Genomic DNA, 16,480 nt, shown 5'->3' with positions numbered 1-16,480 from the left:
CGACCACAAAGGACCGCCGCCGGCGCCACTCCCCCTCCCCACGGGGCGTCGACGGCGACACGTGCCGACGACACGTCAGCCGGAGGCGCCACGTGTCACGTGCGTGTGGCCACCGGGCGATTACACGGTGTGCTGGTCAGATGACTGATGAGTGCATGGTACGAGCGGCCCAATAAAGTGGGCCCTCAGGGGTGTAGTGATAGGTGATCAGCGGCGGCGGACAATGCATAGAGTCAATGAATCAGGCACAAGAGAGATGGACAAAGGACATGGATAGAGCAGAGACAGACAGGAGGCCAGCCTAAGAGGAGTCCAGCATCATGAGGAATGCGGCAGCTAACGGACCTAGCGACGGGAGCTTGACAACAGCAAATCGGCGCAGATGTCAGCGGGAAGCGGCGCGGAACGGCGCGCGAGAAGCAGTCTGCAAACACAGCGAGGGAGGCGGCGGGACCGAGCGGGTCAGCCCGCGCCATGGAGAGGGTAAACCGACAGCCCTCGCCGGTAGGGCTGACATACCGCTCAGAGGACGCGATCACTCCCATGGAGGTAAACGTGCCGCCGGTCAGAGCAAACCGGCGCTGAGCAGGGCAAACGGACCGCCGGCCGGCCGCCGGACCGGTTGGCGTTTCCAAACAGACCGGACTGCCGGTCGGCGCCACGCCCCGGTCGCGCACACACACGGACTCTGTCTCAGACGACTCAATCGGCGGAGCGCCGGCCGCGGTTCCGGTCGGTGGTCTCCAGTGCTGCGTCACGGTCCAGCCAGGTCCATTTGAGCGGCACCCAGCGAGGCGATATTTTGATTGGGGCCGCGCGCGCACCCCGGGGGCTCCTGCGCCGCCGCCGGGGGCCGGCCCGCTCCGACGGGCGGGGGCGGCCCGGCGTTTTTGCCGGTCGACTGGGAGTGCGCGGTCAGATCGGGCGCGTGATAGCGGCCTCCTCCCTGAGCGGCGATAACGGATGGGTGCAGAGGACAGGCGACATTCCGGCCGAATATTCAGCGCCGCCCGCCGGGGGGTCCGACATGTCGTCTGGGAACGGGGCTGGTCCTCTTGGCGGTCCCCTCTCTCCCTCCCGTCCCCGGCCGGGCAGGTCTGGCGGCAGTATCCGCTCCCTCCGGGCCCGGCGCTCCACCCCTGTTCGTGCGCTCCCCGCACCCACGGCCTCCTCACGTTCGCCTAATTGGTAAGCACCTGTCCGGTGGCCGGCCGGCGGCGGTCAGTCGGGCCGCTTCTCCTCTGGGCCCGCTGCCGGCGCCGGCCATCTATCTATCCGCCCTGCCGGCCGGGCCGTCACCCCTGAGTTACTGCTGCGCCGCGCGGCCGCCGAGCTGGCTGCGCCCGCTTCGTTAGGCGGGTTTTGCGCGAAAAGACCGCCGGCAGCAGCGGCGGCAGCAGCAGCGGCGTAATTACCGGTGCCGCCGCTATAAATCCGCTCGTGGAGGCCGCCACCGGCTCCGGCCCGGCTCCCGTGCTCAAATTTGCCCGCCGATGCGGTGAAGGCGGTCGGCGCGACGGAGAGACCCTCGGAGCCAAAGGTAGTCGACGGGGCGGAGTCGACGGCGACGCAGTGGGCGGGGCGGCGCCTCTCCTATCGAACGTCGATGGCGACGGCTAACTGACATCGACAGACCAAAGAGGGCACCGCCGAGCAGAAACAGCCGATGGTAACTAGTAGCTTATCATGGCATAGCAATGGGAATCTAGGCGCAGTAAAGACCATTCATCGGGGAGGAAGACTCGCTTCAGCACCGTTCCCCGCAGCGCTGTGCCACTACCGACCAAACTGTCAATGACCGTGAACCTCGCGTGGCCCCGCATCGACGGATAAAACATTCAGGCAACTCAGCTAAAAAAAAACTGCCAATTACCGTCAGGAGCCGCTGGACTTTTCTCGGCGCCAGCTGCGCGTTCTCAGGCTGCGCTCGCGACAGTCAGGTCGTTTTTGCCCTGCGGCGCTGATTACAACTCTGGCGAATATGATTTCCCATATGTCGCGCGCCGCGCGGCAGCAGCTATTTCGGTGACGTCGCCGCGTCGGCCGGCGGCAGGGTATGACGCGCGCGCAGTTTTTGTCGCTGTTTTTGGCCGGACAGCCGGCCGAGATGAGCAATGATTTCCCCCGCTCTAATTACGAAATTCATTACGGAAACGAGTTGGAAAAGTCGCCGCCGCCGCCGCCGCCGCCGCCGCGGTGAACACGATCCTATTAAAACTGGCCGTTTCCGCGCGCGGGGAGGGTGGGGTAGTCCTCTCATCGCAGTAACCCCGACCCTCAGCTCGGCGGCACAAAAAGTGCCCGTCTGCCGCACAACAATAACACACGCTAGCACAGCCCCCGAGTCCCTACCGTCCGTATACCGAGCAGCCCGGCCGGCCGGCGGCCGATAGCCGGTATTAGCCACTGTTTGCCGAGCCGGAGCTGTGCTCAGCGCCGCCCGTGGGAACCGACGGCTATCTTCAGCCGGTACTCGAGACGGCTTGTTCGAGCGTGTTGACCGGCGGCTTACGGCGACCACAAGCCGGGACCGGCTCAGATCGGGCGACACTCGACAGATAGGATTCACGGAGTCGGTAACGGGCCGGGCGGCAGGCGACAGGGGACGGAGAATCCTCCACAGTCACTGGAACCACAGAGGATAGCGTGGGCGGCGGCGCCGGTGCCGCTAATATTTAACCGTCCCGGCCACGATGGATCACCCTGCAACGGATCGGCCATGCGCAAACGAGCGCTACCGCGGCATGTCACCCCACCATCACTGTTTAAACTGCAGTTCTGTCGGCATCTCTGATAAAGCTCATTGCAAATTGACATAGCGCGGTTTTCCGGTGGTATGGCGGACTGTGATAGAGACCCTCTCGAGACGCGGTGACGTCACGTGGGAACGATGTGACGTAATCAATTCTCACACTATCATGGCGAGTCAACACCGCCTCGGACAGACGGACTGGGGTCGCTCGGTCATGTCACCAAACGCCCCGCGCTGCTAGAAAATCAGCTCGGTGATGAGCTAATACGAGCTGCACCATGGGGCAGCCACAATAATAACCATTGCCGGCTAACGGCAATGAAGTATCCGTGCATCACGACTGAGTTCTGCACGCGGTTCCCGCTCAGCAGACCATGTCCAAACGACATCAACGAACGCATATTTCGTAGCTCACGACCTCTCCCCGGTCAGGTAGACGGGTTGCCAACACATGGTCACTCTGTTCTCTTCATAATTGAAACGTTTTTTACCCGCCACGTCGGTACGGATTAATTCCTCGTACCGGCAATTAACTTAATAAGAAACGTGCAAAAACTCAATAAGCATCATCAGGGAGCGTCGTAAAAAGTCGGCCGGACCAGTGCGAACCGGAGCAGCCGGGTCGGTCCGGCCGGGGCCGCTCCGGGCTGAGCGGGGCCCGCCCTGACTGCCCTGCTGTGATGCACCCGGACGGGACTCACGGCACGACGCGGTGGTGGTCTCCCCTCTGTAGAGGTCAGTCCGTCGGCCGCCACAGGTCGAGTTTCTAGTGTCCCTGGTGGGTTAGGGCCCGTGGACTGCAGCCCGTGTTTGTGTGCGGGTCTGCGTGAGACCGACCTCCGGACTCTCCGCCCCGTGCGCCGGCCGGCCTCTGCCGAGTCTGTCTCAGTCCCAGATAGGCATCAGCGCCGCGGTGGCGGCGGAAGCTGACACTCGATTACGAGTGGCGCGAAGGACGGCCCGCCGGCCGGCCCCGCCCCGTCAGCGGGGCTCTCGGCGGACCGACGGGTTCAGAGGGGCCGCAGCGGGCCCACCGGCCGCCGCTTGGTCCCCGATTATCACCGGACTGGCAGAGCCCCGCCTACCGCCGGGACGGGATGACATTCCAGCGGAAACTCGCCGTCTCCGGTGGGGGGGGGGGACAGCCGCGACATCGGCACACGACGGCCGGCGCCGACACCGTGCCTGACCTGACCCAATCCAGACAGCAGCCTCGGGCGCGGGCGTGGTGCGGACCTGGCCGGGATCAGCCGCAGCGCGGACTAACCCCGGGCGGCGGCGCCCTCGTGATGATAGTTCCACCCGTCTGGGAGCGCCTCCGCCTGCCTTTGTATCCTCTGAGCCGATACACATTGACGCGATAATGTGAGTGCGGGGTCAGCGAAAGGGCCCACCGGCCAGCTAATTGACACCAGCAGCTTCAATTAGTGGACCGGACGCGGCCGGTGTCGGCGGCACAAACAGTGGCTCTCCCAGGCCGAGTGTTTGTGCGCAGACCACCCGGCCAATCGCGGCGACACCACGCCGCCCGGCCGGCTGATGGCTCCATCGCCGCCGCCCGCGGACACGCACTAAGCTGATTACGTGTGTCTTTGTGGCCGTGTGTGAGCCGGGGCCGAGCCGGAGCGGCGGCAGCTATTGAGGAGCGGCCACCGGGCCGGGTCGGCGCCTCCCTCCGCTAGTGTGGTCTGAAGAGGGACGACAGGGGACCGATGGACGGCCGCGCCGCACTGGCGGGCCAGAGACGGACGGAGACAGACGGAGACGGACGAAGAAGGCTGGGAACGAGCGGACACGGACCGGGTCGGGCGGGGCCGTGTCGAATCGTGCGACATGGCTTCATTAGCCGGCAGCGGCCGCGGGCCGGGTCGGGCCGCGCCTCCGCGCTGGGACCGGACCCGCGCCGACACACCTGTCGCCGACTGCACCGGCAGGAATGTGTCGCGGCGCCGCCTGTCGTCGCCGGCTAGCCGCGCACTAATCGGCCAAACCTGCTCGCCGCACCGAGCCGGCCAGATGCCGGCCGATTGTCTGATCTGGCGCGTCGATAGCCCGAGTAAAAATCACGTGGCATACCAGCCGCATTAGACACTGCAGTCGCTGACAGTGATGATGAGCAAAAAACACGGACCGAGCGGCCCGTCGCTCTGCAGAAGACGCGACCCAAAAGTCAGTGATGACGTTGGGAAATGACTATTGAGAAACGAGCCGACAGTGCGGACCCACCGCGACCCGGGGAGAAGAGAATATCACCGCTCCATTGATATCCTCGGACAAAAACCGGCGGCAAACAAACGGCGGAGCGTTTTTATTCTGACCGCGGCGTGCCGTCGACACCATACGGACCTGACGTTGACACCGTACCTCCGACACCGTCCGACACCGTACCGTCTCGGTCGGCCGCACAGAGCAGCGGGGCCGTGGGAGCTGGGACGGTGACACCATCCGGCTGCCCACCCGAGCCGGTCGCTCTGCAGCGCCGCTCGTCAGACGGTGTAATTGGGATCCGCCGCCGCGCCGGCCGGCGGGCGGCGGCTCGGTGTCAATGGAGGCGACCCGAGCCGACCCTATCCGCGGCCGGCCAGACGCGCGCGCGTCGCCTGCAGAGCTGCGTGCCTTCTCCGATGGCGGTGAGAGGACCCGATCCCTCGCCACGTCACTCCTCGGCCGTGTCCGGTCACAGCTGGACAGCGCGATTCGCCACGGCCCGGCGGCGGTCGAGCGGCGCGCTGGACGGTCCCAGAAATCACTTGTAATGAGCAGCAGAGCAAAGAAACGCCACCGAAGAGGTCGTTAATGTCACCGCGCCGAGAGTAATGTCGGAAAAACTGTGACCTCGCATTAGGAGCGCGGCGTCTCGGGAGAGAATGGCAGCCGTGCCGGACCGGGGACAGCGCCGCTCGGCGTCCCAACGTCTCTGTTAGCGGACGAACAGCGGCGCTCTGGGCCCCGCTAATGACCGATTAGCGGGCCGGCCTCTTTGTGCGCTATCTCCGGCCCTCCGACTCTCTCTCCGGTCTGTAACAATCGCACCGGGGCGAGGACACTACAAAACCAGCCTGTCACCGCCAACTGCCGTCCGGTGGGCCACGTCAGCTCGAACTACATCGATTCCGGATGCCGGCGTGTCGGCATCTCGACTCCGGGATGAGCGCCGCCGCGGCTCGGCGAGGCTGGAGAAGAGGGCGAGGGAGAGGGCGGTGCGCGGAGCGGGAGGCGGGCGCAGCGCGTGCGTCGCGCCAGGGAGCCGGGCCGCCGCGCTGCCGCGCCGCCGGCCACGATTCCCAATAATTATGATAAGCGGCTGCGTGCAGCGTGTATCCCCATTCGGAAGACGCCAAAAAACGGGAGTAAGGATCGCCTAAATCAAACTGATGGCGCGCTGTGAGATGGGAAGTGGATAAGGGAGGAGCGTCGGCCGGAAAACGGTAGGCGTCTCGGCGCCGAGCACCGCTGCACGGAGCGCGGAGAGGCGTCGGAGGGGCGGGCGCAGAGCTCCTGTGGTCCGGTCAGACAGCGGCAGCGGCCGGCCAGCCCTGGACTCCAGCGGTGGCCGTGGCGGCGGTGGCGCGTGCATTCCGCGCTCGGCGTCACCTGTCCAGCCAAGGCCGCCGAGCGGCGCTCCTGGCCCTCCGAGGTGCCTCCTGACACGCTGCAGCAGGCCGCCGCGGGCCGGCAGCGACGTCGGTCGACCGGCCGCCACCGACAGGTGTCTGAGGAGCTGTGTAACGGGGCCCGACGGCAGCGGCACGCGGGGGTGTGGCCGCCGCACTGCTGCCGCACCCGGCGCGCCCGTCGCCGCCCGTTTATGTCGCCATCAACCGTCGGAGGCCGTCGACTGCGTCGCGCGCCGGTTTCATTTCGGTTTGATGCGCGTTTAATTCGATCTGGCCTGTGTATCATGCAGGTGTCTGTGGGCAGCGTCCGATCTCTCCAATGGAGGTGACTCGATACGATCTTTAGAGGCCGTTAGCCGCGCTCATGTCTCTGAGCTGACAATAAAACGGTAATTGGATCCGCCGGAGCGGACAGAGCAGGCGGCGGCGATCTTTGTCGCACCGCTGCGGCAGAGCGACAGTTGCAGGTGCAGCGGTCGGAGCCGCGCCGAGCAGCACACACCCACATACCTAAGGCAAATCGGCGGGGTCAGCGCGCGTCACTCTGCCATGAAGCATGGCATCACCGGGTGCTGATACTCAGTCAGTATCACCCGGTGATGATCCGTCACGGTTATGATTCCAATCCGTGGGAAGGCGCCCGACGGTTTTCGTCCGTGGTTCCGTGGCATCGCCATCTGGTCCGATCCACACGACCGGCAGGTCTGCAATCGGTTCATCAGAGGGGCCGAGAGGACCAGCCGACCGAGCGACCGACCGTACTGATCGAGCCGCCCGGCAGTTCGCTTAGAAATGACAACTTCTAACGCACTGAACGCCGACAAAAGGTGCACAAACCCAGAAACAATGTGTAACACGCTCAACAGATCAAGTGGAAAATCGACTCCTCACGGATAATTACGTGTGTTGGTTCGTAGTGGATCATAACTTGTGACACACGCGACACAACTACTATTTTTAACAGCAGGAATGTAAAAGGTTTCATTCGCCGACCACAAATCGTTTCACGGAGCAAACTACAACCACATTTCGCAGCAACAAACGGTACGAAACATGCAATGAATGCCACACAGACAGGGCTGATTGATACCGGTCAGCTGCAGACCCCGGCGGCTTAAAAGGCAGCCGTTCGGATCAGGGCACGACACACCGCAAACCATAGCAGGCGGCGGGCTGGCGGCGAGCTGGCGGGTCGTTTTCCGTCGCCGCTCGGTACCCAGCAGACCGGCAGCGGCGCCCGGCTCGGTCCTTCGGACAACAGGAAACATTACGGCGTTGGCCGGCCGACTGTGCTCGTAATGGCGCCGTAATGGCGGCCACGCCGCTCCCAGGGGGTCACACGGGTCACCGTGACGGCGACCCGAGCGGGCCGGCGGCGACCGGCGCCCGTCACAGCCGTCACATGAGGTCACAGCCGTCACAGCCGTCCGTCGGCCGTCACAAACGATCTCACGGCCGTTCGAACACGCGGAGATCGTCTTCAGCCGCCTCAGTTTCCTCCCGTATCTCTCGCTAAGACACCGGCTGTGCCTTATCTCTCTAATCGAGCGCGGCGCGCACACACTATCTAAGCTAGACTAGGGAGCTGGGCCGGGTCGAGAGAACAGCTGTCGCCATCTACGCAAGGACAAACTCGTCGGCAGCTTTAGGTGACATTGGCACTCGCAGGGACCACGCTACAGGCTTCCATCTCATTTCTTGGCCTACCAGGCTCGGAGAGTGAGGATTATCCCTGAGCAGATCATTGGGCCGTGTCGGTAAGTAGCGATTACATCTGAACAGGCCATTGAGGCTAGTGTTATAGTACCTGAGCGCTGATGGACCAGAAGAAATATGAGGACATGCAGACGTGATGGAAGTGAATTCTGAACAGCATTCTGTCTGGTATGGGTCACATTGTGATTCCGTGTTCACGCGCAACTATGTCATCTAGCACAGCGCGGGCGACAAATGCCATCACCTAAATGAGGCGCCGTTTGGATATTCAGCCGGAGCATGTCACGCGACTACACGTCGAACATCAGTGGTTGGCACGCGCTCGAACCAGCCCCTCGGTGCGACATTGCCGTACTCGGGCCTCTGTCTCGGTACTCACCATCCAGGAGAATGTGAAGGGCAGTCGGAGTGTAGCGTTGGCCGCCATCTCCGTCATGCGGAAGCTGTTGCCGTCGATGACGGCGCTGCTCGTGCTGCCAAAGTTGCAGAGGCCGGTGGTGAGCACCGGGTTCTGGTACTCCTTCAGGCAGAGTCGGAACGAGGTGCGGCACTGCAGTGGACACCGGTCGCCGGGGCCACGCGGCGCGTCCCCGCAGCAGCTACCGTCCCGCCGCTCGCCGCTCGGGTTCTGCACTTTCTGAATTTGTAGCTCGAAAAAGCCCGAGCCGGAAACCTGTGGGAGAACATGGGTTACTCGGTGTGCACTTGATGAAATCAGATTAGTTATAATGTGCTCATTTAGTGGAAGACGGATCCCCCATCAGCCAATGGGTCTTCCTCGAGAAGACACGGCTTGATAAAGTCCACTAGTTGACAGCTCATCTGAAATTCAACTGAGCAATAACAAGATTGACTGGAGCGAAGTAGAACATCTGTTAATCATAATGAAAAAGGGTATGTAAGGTAAACAGCTTTTGAAGAATAAGTTGAAACGTGTCAGATGACGTGTTCCTCAATTTTTGCAAAATATGTGGTTACGGTAGGCTTATAATTGCTCATTAGCTGCATGCAATTAGCAGGATGTGGATGCGTGTTGTTATTGCGGATATGCCCTTAACATGGTAATTGTATTGCAATTTGCAAGTTTGAAACAATTGGTTACGTGCAACACACCATTAAGCTAAACAAATTCTTCGGCACATGCGACGTCGTTTTAATAGCATTATCATGTAATTGTCATGTTATCTTCCTATAAACTGTTAATAGGTTCGGTAGTGTATACGTTCAAATGTAGTTTGTAATTTGTTTTCCGTAAAATTATATCTGCTTTACTGCATGGAAATTAAAACAAATTGCAATATGTGTGATTGCACACAGTCGATATCATTATGTTAAACCTAAAAAAATTAAGGTGCATTTTGCTGAGCAGTGGGCACGCTTACGACAATAAATTCAGTTTTATGATCCCCTTAGGTTGCTATTGTCCTGAATAGGATATTTTGCGTATAATTTCAGCTAAATTTAAACGGAAACGATATAAAATTTCCGAACGAAAATGGGTATTGATGATGCAGGTAGAGGTGATTAGATATGCTGGGTAGATAATTATTAATTATCGCACGATTGGACAAAGCTACCTATCGTTGTTGCACGATGCCGAGGGGGCTTACCTGTCCAATAATGAGGGCCAGCAGGGTCACGGAGGCCCACATGATCGCCGCTCCTCGATCGGCCCGCATCGCTCGCCACTGGCGCGGCCCGGGGCCGGCTCTGCGCGCACTGTCCGTCCCTGAGCTCAGCACTCTCCGACCGATCACTGACGACCGCTGTAGGCGTCACACATCACACGCTCCCACCGCTCTCGACCACAGCGCGCTTCACTCGCGACTACTGAGCGCACCCGGCCAGCCTGCCGGCCGCTACCTGACGCGCATGCGCGCTGAGACCGAGCGCCGCGCCGGGCGGGCGGACCGGCCGGCCGGCCCGGTGACCGCGCGGGAGCGCACAAAAAGGTCATAGAGAGGCAGGTAATTAAACCGATAGTTAGTTATCTAAAGCTAATTAGAGAATTATCCCCGAGAAGATAGATGGAAGGGTTTGTCAGGAGTCGGGACCCGGTGACAGACTGAGGACTGCGGGTCACACGCGCTCTGCGATCGAGAGAGACCCGGGACCGAGACGGACGGAGACACCGGCCGTCTTTTCCGGGGGTCGCCGGTGAAACTGAACGGCAGCTGACAGTAAAGCATTCCGAGGGCTAGTGGATGGAATGGGAGCCGCGTCCGGTTTGGAGACACTGGACTAACGAACAAAACACTAACGAACGACAGGCCAGACGCAATGACCTCGTCACACGGAAGTTCTGGGGCTGGGGAGGCGGTGGGAATCCTCAGAAAATGGTGCGTGGCCAACAGCAATAATTTGGGACGAGAGGAAAATTGAAAATTACTCAAGTACTTAGTACTTACGTGTCAAAAATATATTTAATTGACCCCTGAGTATGCCGACTAAGCCTTTTGTAAGGACATTTGCATTTGAAAATGACATTTGAAAACGGGTCCAGTTAAATTTCATACAAAACAGACTATAAGTTATTTAAATACGATATACATACTATATACATGCTACATACATACTATACATTGCATATGCATACTATTATAGCGTTATCTTTTACTCATAATACATCTTCGTTTTCGTCTCGTCACTGAGTCATCTTTTTGTAATTGTATGCTCATAAGCGTAACAGCCTACCCTATCAAGTTCGTAAGTCATGAATAAACAGTGGTTAGAAAAGTTTCGGTCAGCCCCTTTATACGAGACAAACGCTAACTTCTACATTCCACATCTGACATCCGTAAAGATAGCACACTGTCCCGCGCAGCTGCGGAGTACGGCGGTGCAGCCTACCTAACGGCGAACGCCGCCGCCGCAGGGGTAGGCCGCCCGCAATACATGGAAGCACTGTGGCACAGTATCGCGCGGCGTCAATAGCATTGTCTTATGATTTAGGTATATACCACAAACTGAAACCGTATATGCGTGGGGACGTTCAAGCACTGCCAGCGGACTTAATATGTATTTTTCTTAACTGTTTATTTTTAAATGTGTTAAGCACAGGCGAACGGAGGAGTGCCGCGGAAGAACAAACAAAAAAGAAAATGTAACATTCCATTCAGTTCAGTTTTTGTCATGCATCTATTTTCCGTATCATATATTTCTAACACAGGACTAAAGCATTCTTACTAAAGCACACAACTTTCTATTGTAACCAAATACATTTTAAAATGTTACCGTTACATATGTGCGGATTATCGTCAGATGGGCTCTGTTTCGCGCTGCAACATCGTGACGTGTCGCGAGATTGCCCCGCCAACCGCTGCAAGATGCCCTTCAGCTACCGCACAAAAATGGCCTACCCGGCTTTTTGAAGGAAGGAGACCTTCAACAGAGCTCTTTCACCGGGCCAACTATAGTCAAAAGATATCACCACTGCAATGCAAGCTCTACGGCGTTTTATAGAGGTCTGCTGTATTCTACTTATTGAAATGTGATTCTCCAGTGTAGAGGCACAGGGCTTAGAAAAGTTAAAATGTATAGCCTCATCTGAAAGTGAACTCAAGATGCTCAGGATAGACAAAAGGCAAACAGATTCACAAACTGTATTTCCAAACAAAACTGACCAAATTCTAAATCAGTTTATTCAAACAGCTTTTACATAAATATCCCATTGCAGATGTTGATAACTGAGCGGTCTCGGCGCTGCGCGCCAGTCAGGTGCCGACTTGGCTGTTGGGCCCCTCCTTCCCTTTGACAGCCGCGCCGCCGAAAACGGGCAGCTGGTAGCAGTGGGCTACCTGGACCAGTTGGTACCTCACCGGCACACCCCGCACCCCAGTCCGGCGGCCCGTCAGCTCGGCGATTTGTCGATGCCACGTTCAAAAGACCTAAAGACCGGCGTGATAAGATACAGATCGCACTAAATGACTGGTATATTTGGGCGGACAGCCACACGGCACGGTGAGCGTTGCCACAAAGCCGACAGACAAAAAAGCTACATTTTGTCATTCCGTGAATGCGCCAGTGTTGACAAAACAATTCTGGGAGGCCGGCTCTCCGATAAACCACACAGATACCAATTCGCTTCTGATGGGTAATAGCTCACCCATTTAACATTTGGAAACGGGGAAAATAGCCGACTAATAGCCAATCATAGGGATTGCAACCAAAAATACCGCACAGGTTTCGACAGCTTCAATATTGCCGGCACTCCTTACATGTTACAATTATGCGCATTTGACACAAATAAATGTTTACTGAGAAGTGAGATGTATTACTATCATATTTGTTTAACTGATAAATGCAGACAAAACTCAAGCTACTAAGCTGCCTTTTTAATTTTGAACCACATGACACCCTGTTGTTCTTGTGTTTGATAAATTGTGGCTGCCATATTTTTAATATAATTTGCATAGATAATATAAGATATCTGCCGGCTTTGTTTTTTATACTTTTTTCAGTACGAGCTTATGTAAAACAAACCAAAACTATATCTCTTACAATATCAGCGCCGAAACAAAAGACGATTGCAGCATCCTTCCGTTCAACCATAAGAAAAGCAATAATTGCATGCTCGTTTTAATGCAGCTGAATAACTTTCCCTTCTGTTTTCTACAGTTTATAAGATCATTTGAAGGAATCTGAGCAACCATCACTAACCATCACGTGTACGTTGTTTGAGAGCCTCCAAAGGCAACTCGCCTCGGTGCAAGAATGAGAGTCCTGCGCCATTCCGACGCGCGCTCGCGTGCTTTCCGTGTTTCCAGTGTTGACCGCAGCCCGGATGTGTGGGTACATACTTGCAGACGGAACTTTGAACTGCTACAATTTCTGCGCAATTCTTGTGTTTTTGCAATGACTGTAATGCACGCGCTAGTGCCTGTGCATTGTGCTCGTTCAGATAAGGACGCTCAGCGATCACTCATAGAGTTACGTTCACGTAGTTACGCTCCATGCCATCCAAGAGACATGAAACATAATTCTGAATAGAACCTTCATAAATACCTATCTAGAGTACCTTAATCCGTAATCTTTAAGATCAAGTAAAATATGCTAATTATTTTATGGTACAGTCCCATGCCAGTGAAACAGACAACAGTCGTACTATAGTTTTTTTGCCCCACGGCCAACCTTTGTGCAAATTTGAATGAGTTTTATACGTTAGTTCAGGATCATTATTAAAACGTCGAATCATCCATAGACTCCATTCCAGCCGCCAGTCCTTTGTAACTGTGGACTGTTACTAAGGCCTAACTGGATCATCCTGCATTGTTTTCGCTGCACGTAAATTCGCACTCATTTTATGGTTCTCAAATGTCGCATGACAGGACTAGTCCTTAAATACACGACGATAGCGATCACGGAACATCTGCTTATCCCATTCTTTGGTCTGGTTATTCACCCACATGGCCTGGTGATGACAGTCGCCGAAAAGAGGTGACTAAAAAGTGGCTGTACAATATGCTGCAGATTGTTTAAAGTTATTACTGACTGGTGCCCGTAATTTTATCGCAAATACTTATCATTATCAACCCAATGAAATATCATATTGTCCCTTCAGAGTAACGAATTTACAATTCTTAAAGTCCATATGCAATAGACATTTGATCGTTTTGACTAATATTTAGATGCACCTTTTATTATAGCTCAGCTGTTACATCACGGCTCAAAATGTAAAAAAGTGATAGTTATTCACCATCACCATTAGCCATCGCTGTACTACCCAGGGAAATCAGCAAAATCAATGTTAAATATTTATCGTAAACCAAGTCAATCAAAAACCCCACTACACCAATGAACATCAATGCAGTTATTTGCTATCAATGGAAGCCCTTTCAATGCACGTGTCTACTGCTGGTCAAACCTGCTCTGCCATGTGTCGCCGACATGACATCACGCGTCTGGGGCTATTTTCCTGTTCGGCTCGAAACTGACGTGGCTGGTCCGGCGTTTGGGGCCGTAGTTCGTCGGTAATTCGTATGAATTATCTAGAATCTGACAAGAGCGTTTCAAACAGAGCAATTTCACCACGTTTGGGGATGAAACAGAAGTACAATTATTATGGTTTATAGGTAGCTGGATTATCCACATGCTAGTAGTGGCGATGTAAATTCTTTTTCCTTTGAATTTACTGAACATTGATGCTTGACGCGCCAATTCCACAAGGTGACACTAGCAATAGCATGCTACTTTTTCAGCAAGCAACAATCTCGGTAGAATTACATAAGTAGCAATTTTTGCCGCTCTGCAGTAGGTACGTAAATCCATGGACTTTCTGTCATAAACTACATGTAGGCGTGCAGACAAACGTGACCTGAATGTATTCAGCAGCTATCTATCAGACCACTACCAGCGAGTAATGATTCAGACACCAGATGGCGAACGAGTCACATCACAGCCGCTACTGAACCCGATCGGAACCTACCAGGGATCGGCCCTGGGCCCACTCATGTTCTCCGTCTATGCGCTCGATCTGCCTCTGCACAGGCATGACTCGCTTCCACACAGTGACTGTCTTGTCCAGTACGCCGATGACTGTCAGGTGGCAGTGTTTGGACGACCCAGTGACAGTGCCGCCCTTGTCCGGTCGATGGAGCTCAACTTAGACTCGCTTTCGAAATGGTTCTGCAAAAATGGCATGAAAATTAACGCAGACAAAACTCAACTCATAGTATTTGGCTCAAGACAAATTCTGAAACAACTACCCACCATCTCCGTTCATTTCATGGGATCTACCGTCACCGGCTGCCCCAGTTTGAAGAACCTGGGAGTGGTTTTCGACCAGCAAATGACGTTCGCTTCACATGTTGACGATGTCGTTCGGCGCTGTACCGGCATGCTCGTCGGATTGAGTCACTGTCGCCATAGCCTGCCGCGGCAGGCGCTTGTAACGATCGTGGAGGCGCTGGTTGTGTCGGTGATCCGGTATTGTATTAGTGTCTATGGTTCCTGCGACCGGACACGGATGGCTCGCATCCAGAGGCTGATGAATTTTGGCGCGAGGGTTGTGTCGGGTCGAAGGAAGCATGAGCATATCAGTGACGTCATTAGGGACTTGGGGTGGTTGTCTGCGCACAACCTGTACCGGTATCACTCCCTTATGCTCCTGAAGCGGATCATGCTGACAGGCTATCCAGACACATTGTATGGGCTGACAGTGACGCGTGGTGAGCTGCACTCGCGGCAGACGAGGCAAGTACAGCAGCTTCACACCCCGGCCATTCGCACTGAGTCGGGACGGCGGCGTTTCATGTATTCTGTCGTGAAGGAATTCAATGAACTGCCCCATGATATACGTGAGCTAGGCCTGCCCCGCTTCAAGTCGGAGCTGCGCCGGTACCTGCTGAGCGCTCAGGTCACATAGTGCATCGTGTAGTGAACGGAGCATGGTTTGTCACCGAATGTGGTATGTGTGCTACTCCCTGTGTAACCTTGTGTACTGCTGACGTACTACCCGGAATAGCCACGGTGTCCGTGGATGGGTAGCGAACTGTGAAATAAATAAATAAATAAATAAATTCGTTTCAAACGACTGCATTGGCATGTCCGGAATGATTTGAGCCAGACTCCATCAATGGAACACGTGCGTGGCTTTAATGACGGGCTTGCCGAGAGTGTGGGGAATATTTGCAACAAAAGTGTGTAGAATAATGTTCAATGCGACTAGGAACAGTTCGAACATAAGATCATGAGCCCGATTGTGAACCATGATGCGTTTGATATTGAGCAACGACACGGATTTCAAGTAGCTCCATCTTTATGGCCATCAGTGCAACCGACGTGAAATTTCCAAACTGTGCATGTCGCCTGCGGTAACGATAATTGTCCTTTCACTCGGTGCCAGCGGAAGACTCTGGGTCGTGTGTGCAGTGACCATGAACGATCCTACTCTCTTCTGAGCTTGATAAGGTCATCGGACCAAAAAAGGGCGAGCACCAACAAACCGTCGTGGAGGAGCAAAGTCATCCACTTTCGTCCGTTCTTCCCCGCCTGTTGGTAAAATGCCCCGTTCGTCCGTGCACCTGTGAATCCCTTCAGTAGCGCCGCCGTTCCCTCCCGGTCGTTCCCAGGCCGTTCCAGACGCCAGGTCACGTGCTGGCAGGCGGCACCATTTACCCGGTCAAATCCCGACACTGATGATACGCCCGCGTCCACCGCCGATTTCGACCATTATCGAGCGGCCCTGCGCTACTTTGAGCACCTCTCGCGCGGAGAAGGAGCCCCTCCGCGGCCACGTATCCTTGAGAAGAATACGGCTGCGGTGGTGGAGCGGTGGCAGCGGCGGCGCCCACGATTTTTATGATGATACCCGTGTACACAGCCGGTGATTACGATCTATTTAACCATTCTATTGTGGCGCAGAATCGCCGGCGTCTGTGTTTACGTTTGATTTAGG

The 16,480-nt window shown here is 55.8% G+C and overlaps 1 protein-coding gene across 1 annotated transcript in view; it reads right to left on the bottom strand.

Moving 5' to 3' along the window:
* LOC122364406 (protein jagged-1b-like) overlaps positions 1-9,931 on the bottom strand; it is a 49,228-nt gene extending 39,297 nt beyond the window's left edge. The window contains exons 1-2 of the mRNA XM_043334733.1: positions 9,696-9,931; positions 8,465-8,758 (exon numbers count right to left, since the gene is read on the bottom strand). Coding sequence (XP_043190668.1) covers positions 8,465-8,758; positions 9,696-9,764 — 363 coding nt within the window. The 5' untranslated portion in view covers positions 9,765-9,931. The remainder of the gene's footprint in view (positions 1-8,464; positions 8,759-9,695) is intronic.
* Between the last annotated feature and the right edge of the window lie 6,549 nt (positions 9,932-16,480).

This window comes from Amphibalanus amphitrite, unplaced genomic scaffold, assembly GCF_019059575.1.
Source record: "Amphibalanus amphitrite isolate SeventyFive unplaced genomic scaffold, NRLGWU_Aamphi_draft 000675F_arrow, whole genome shotgun sequence".
In the NCBI taxonomy this organism is placed as follows: domain Eukaryota; kingdom Metazoa; phylum Arthropoda; class Thecostraca; order Balanomorpha; family Balanidae; genus Amphibalanus; species Amphibalanus amphitrite.
The sequence above is the reverse complement of the archived record's forward strand: the minus strand, read 5'-3'. Positions and strand labels throughout refer to the sequence as shown.